This window comes from Alosa sapidissima, chromosome 6 (genome assembly GCF_018492685.1).
Source record: "Alosa sapidissima isolate fAloSap1 chromosome 6, fAloSap1.pri, whole genome shotgun sequence".
NCBI classification, from domain to species: Eukaryota; Metazoa; Chordata; class Actinopteri; order Clupeiformes; family Clupeidae; genus Alosa; species Alosa sapidissima.
In genome coordinates, this window is record NC_055962.1 from 36323700 (window position 1) to 36328699 (window position 5000).

The 5000-nt window shown below is 44.7% G+C and overlaps 1 protein-coding gene across 6 annotated transcripts in view; it reads right to left on the reverse strand.

Annotated features, from left to right (window-relative positions):
• The window catches only part of myo7bb (myosin VIIBb), a 55962-nt gene that overhangs the window by 38546 nt on the left and 12416 nt on the right, over positions 1-5000 (reverse strand). For all 6 annotated transcript variants that reach the window (XM_042096479.1, XM_042096478.1, XM_042096482.1 and 3 more), the window contains 4 exons: positions 3467-3586; positions 2936-3078; positions 1877-2087; positions 244-379 (listed from right to left, as the gene is read on the reverse strand). In XM_042096479.1, coding sequence (XP_041952413.1) covers positions 244-379; positions 1877-2087; positions 2936-3078; positions 3467-3586 — 610 coding nt within the window. The remainder of the gene's footprint in view (positions 1-243; positions 380-1876; positions 2088-2935; positions 3079-3466; positions 3587-5000) is intronic.

Genomic DNA, 5000 nt, shown 5'->3' on the forward strand with positions numbered 1-5000 from the left:
CCTGTGGTGCGGAAGATTAGATGTTTTTGGGTGGGTCAGTATCAAACCCGTCTGTGGTGCGGAAGGTTATATGTTTTGGGGTGGGTCGGTACCAAACCCGTCTGTGGTGCGGAAGCTTAGATGTTTTGGGGCGGGTCACAGGATCAGGTGGTTTGGGTGAGTAATTCGGTGGATTACCTGTGGGGTCGCAGGATCAGGTGGTTTGGGTGAGTAATTCGGTGGATTACCTGTGGGGTGGATTACCTGTGGGGTCGTAGTACACCGCGCCTGCAAAGTGCTTGATCCCAAAGTGGATGTCGTGGTCACTCTTGGAGGCGATGTAGATGCTGCTTTTTTTGTGCACCTGGTTGATCTTGGTCAGCATGGTGATGTCTGTGCCCTGCGGGGGAGAAGAGAAGATGAGCAGAACGGTCTGACGAGGAGTGAAGCAGCACACGTGAGAACACACAGGTTCTGTCCACACGTCAGAACACACAGGTTCTGTCCACACGTCAGAACACACAGGTTCTGTCCACACGTCAGAACACACAGGTTCTGTCCACACGTGAGAACACACAGGTTCTGTCCACACGTCAGAACACACAGGTTCTCTCCACACGTGAGAACACACAGGTTCTCTCCACACGTGAGAACACACAGGTTCTGTCCACACGTCAGAACACACAGGTTCTGTCCACACGTCAGAACACACAGGTTCTCTCCACACGTGAGAACACACAGGTTCTCCTCACACGTCAGAACACACAGGTTCTCTCCACACGTGAGAACACACAGGTTCTCCTCACACGTCAGAACACACAGGTTCTCTCCACACGTCAGAACACACAGGTTCTCTCCAAACTAGATTTGGAGGTGAAATAGTAGGATCCAATGTATTTTTTTTTGTCCCAGTGTTGTTTACCATTTACATTATTCATCTGTCTTACTGAATCAACTCAAATCTGCATAAAAATGATTAATGCCTGAACTCTGGAAACCATGTCAGCCATGTTGTGGATGACATAAAGATATCACAGCACTTCCCTATCACAGACAGTTAAAGATCGTCATGGATACGACAGCGAGCAGTTTAAAGATATCCCAGCACTTCCCTATCACAGACAGTGAAGATCGTCATGGATACGACAGCGAGCAGTTTAAAGATATCCCAGCACTTCCCTATCACAGACAGTGTAGATCGTCATGGATACGACAGTAATCAGATACATGTGTCAACTGCACCCTTGTCCTGTTTGGAGGCCGCCAGGCTTATAGAATCATGTGTCTACAATCAATGATATAGCGGCCATTTTGGAAATAAAAGAACAATGAAAAGATTATCTCATTAGATGGAATGCAGGTTGAAAGGTTTATATGTGTGATTTGCAATGAGGAAAATAAATACAATGATTTTATTGCAGTACTGGACAAATAATCTTTCATGCAGTATCCTGCTTCAATATTAACAGGCTTCTATAGAGTTTCTCATGCACTTTTTTCTCAAGGATCTTTGTTAGGTTCGGTTTGAAAAAAAAGCATAAAGACACATTCAATAGAATAGTTTTTTAGTTCTAACCAAATTAACATATGTATGTTGCTCTGGAAAAGCGTCTGCTAAATAAATTAATAAATGAAACAAAAAAGGCTCTCCTCGTCGATGAGGGACAGGATTTTCATTGGCTCTAGAACGAGTTCTAACCTTGGGAAAGTGGCTCTCCTCGTCGATGATAGACAGGATTTTCATTGGCTCTAGAACGAGTTCTAACCTTGGGAAAGTGGTTTTAGAACGAGTTCTAACCTTGGAAAAGTGGCTCTCCTCGTCGATGAGGGACAGAAAGTTCATTGGCTTTAGAACGAGTTCTAACCTTGGGAAAGTGGCTCTAGAACGAGTTCTAACCTTGGGAAAGTGGCTCTCCTCATCGATGAGGGACAGGATGTTCATGGGCTTGACGGCCAGCAGGTCCAGTGTGGGCTGGTTGTCGGTGAAGACGATGCGTTGCCAGGAGATGTCCTCCAGCGTGTACTCCTCCTGCTCCAACTTGAAGACGTGCCGCACGAAAAACTGCTGCAACTGCTCGTTGGCGAAGTTGATGCACAGCTGCTCAAAGCTGCAAGGGAACATGGGAACATGGGAACACGGCTCTCGTTAACTCGTGAAAATGGCTTCCTAAGTATCCTGATTAGCCACTCTGCCACCCTGGTGTTTGCCTTCCCTCGCCCTATGTAATTCTCTGGGTAAGATCACATGCATGTTAACATCTAGCGGTAAAAAATAAAACGTTATACATCTCTACAAAACAGATCTGGTATGATTACTAATCCGTCTCATTACGAAAATGCGCCCTTACTGATTCTGAAGTTTCAAAGATGGGAAAAGTCTCCCCATCACAGAGGCAATGCCTAAATTGTTCACTATCTTATCCTATCACCTCAGACCCTCAGACTAGTAGTAGTAGCAGTAGCAGTAGTAGTCGTATTAGCAGTAGTAGTAGTAGTAGTAGTAGTAGTAGCAGCAGTAGTAGTAGTAGTAGTAGTAGTAGTTCCTACAAAGACCTTCACTGTTCACTGCATTGACTAGGTCACCTCTCAAACTGAGGAATAGTGTTGTCTGTATGTATGTCAATTCAGCATTTTTTTTTGTGCAAATATTGGTGAAATCACAGCAAAAATAAAGGAAAAGGTGCGAGGGCTCGAGGGGTTTGACCGCAGCATGGCCTGTGGTTGGGAGACGATAAAAGAGAGGAAAAAGTCCGCAACACCAGTATATGCTCCCACTAGTTATATTTTATCACCGTGACGTTTCGGGCCAACTCGTCTGATGAAGGGCTTGAGTTGGCCCGAAACGTCACGGTAATAAAATATAACTTTTTCTCAAGTGTTTTGTCCAGCACCCAAGATCAGATTTAGATGTGCATGCGTTTTATCCTCTTTACACTGTGGTTGGGAGACACCTCACCTGTTTGTGACGAAATTCTCAAAGCCGAAGATGTCCAGTAGGCCAATGGACTGGTAGCCCGTGCCCATCCCCTGGGTTGGAGCTTTGTGAATGGCCACGTTAATCTTCTCAAACAGCCACAAGAACATTTTGGTGTAAATGGCCTAAAAGAAATGCATGTGTTAACTACGAGGGCCGCTTGACGCACACACACGTACAAACACAAACACACACACACACACATGCACACACACACACTGACATTCACACACTGACATTGTGCATGTGTGTGGTGTGTGTGGTGTGTGTGTGTCTGTGCGGCGTGCGTGTGGTGTGTGTGTGTGTGTGTGTGTGTGTGTTTGTGTGTGTGTGTGTGTGTGTGTGTGTGTGTGTTTGTGTGTGTGTCTGTGCATGTGTGTTTGTGTGTGTGTGTGTGTGTCTGTGCCTGTGTGTGTGTGTGTGTGTGTGAGTGTGTGTGTGAGAGAGAGAGTATCTCTGTTTGTCTGCATGTACAGTATACAAATGTGGGTATGTGGTGTGTGTTTCTTGGACCTTGACGAAGGCGTCTCTTGTGTCTCTGGCCTGCTCAGAACTCAGAGGTTTAGAAACTCGCTCCCGATTGGTTGAGAATGTTCGTCTGGTAAGACTGGCGTCCAGACTGTCAGTGTCCACCTGAGAAACAACACAAACACCATGATTACACACACACACACACACACACACACACACACACACCCAGGCAGTGTCCACCTGAGAGACAACAAACATTTCCATTCATATTGAAAAATGACACAACCTGACCCATGGACCATGGTACACAAGCACATCAGACCATAATCTCATCACTCCTCCCTGCAGCTGTTTTTTTACTCTTTCTTCGGCAACTCAGCAACCTGCAATTGCCTTCAACAATCTGGACAGAACATATACAAGCACTATTTTTCAAATAATTTCATAGTCTATCGGGTTTATCCAATATTTGTTGCATTTATGATGAACTCCAGATTAAGTTTATGACACTGTCCCAGAGCTTGACCTTTGCTTGTCTCAGTGGTGTGACTTTTATAGGGAAACATAACTAGCTCGGCCTCTGTGTAAAACGACACACTACCATTAACAGTTAGCCACATTATCGCTAACCGTGGCAGTTTCCGCTCTACTGGTTCAGTGGCACTGTTAGTCTGAGGAGCTCATGACCAGTTTAGGACAGTCACACACACACGTGTTGCGGGAGATTGTATAACATTTGTGTCAGGCGTCAGGGTGTCGCTATCAACATGCGGGAAACTCACGAAACTTCCGATGACGAGTTTAGGTCAGTCACACATGCTCCCTGCTGCGGGGCGGGTTTAGGAAATATGAACTTTAACAAAATATTAACACACCCTGGGCCAGATGTACGTACATTTGCGAACGTAGCGTTATCAGCGTCATGGACACACCGCAGATTGTGAACGCTGTCAAAGTTTCCATCGTATTTATCAATCGTTCAATCCTTAGTGTAAACTGCGCCTTTCTCTGCCTTTCTCCGCCCATAAACGCAATTTACGAACGTCCACAACTGAATGGCAGCGCCTACATACAAGTGCAGTTGAATGAAGTTAACTGATGACAATATTAAAAAAAAGAATCAAACGTTTAGCGATCATGAAATAATACCATACATGATAAGATGTAAACAAGCAGGGAGATAATGAAGACCAGTAGTTCTACTCAAACTACTTGTGCTCGTAGGCTATGGAAGATTGGTCAAATCTAGCAAGTAGGAAAGTTTAAGTGAATGACGTGAAAGTGAAAGTAAGACATTCCAAAGGCCAACGAAAGTTAAGGTTGCTTTTGGTAGTACAAATACTTTCACCACAAAAACTGGTGTTCTAAATAGCAATTCTGTTGTCTTTGAATGGTTCTCTTATTGACGCATTGAACTGCAATTTGGATTAACACCTGCTTTTACAAGGCGGAAGTATTTAGGCACAGAATAGACGTGCGCTTTCAGGAGCAGTCTTTGTACATACCGCGGAATAGATAATTAGGCGCTCTTTACTCTTCCCCAGAGTATGTTAAAATATCTGAAAGAACTCTCAGT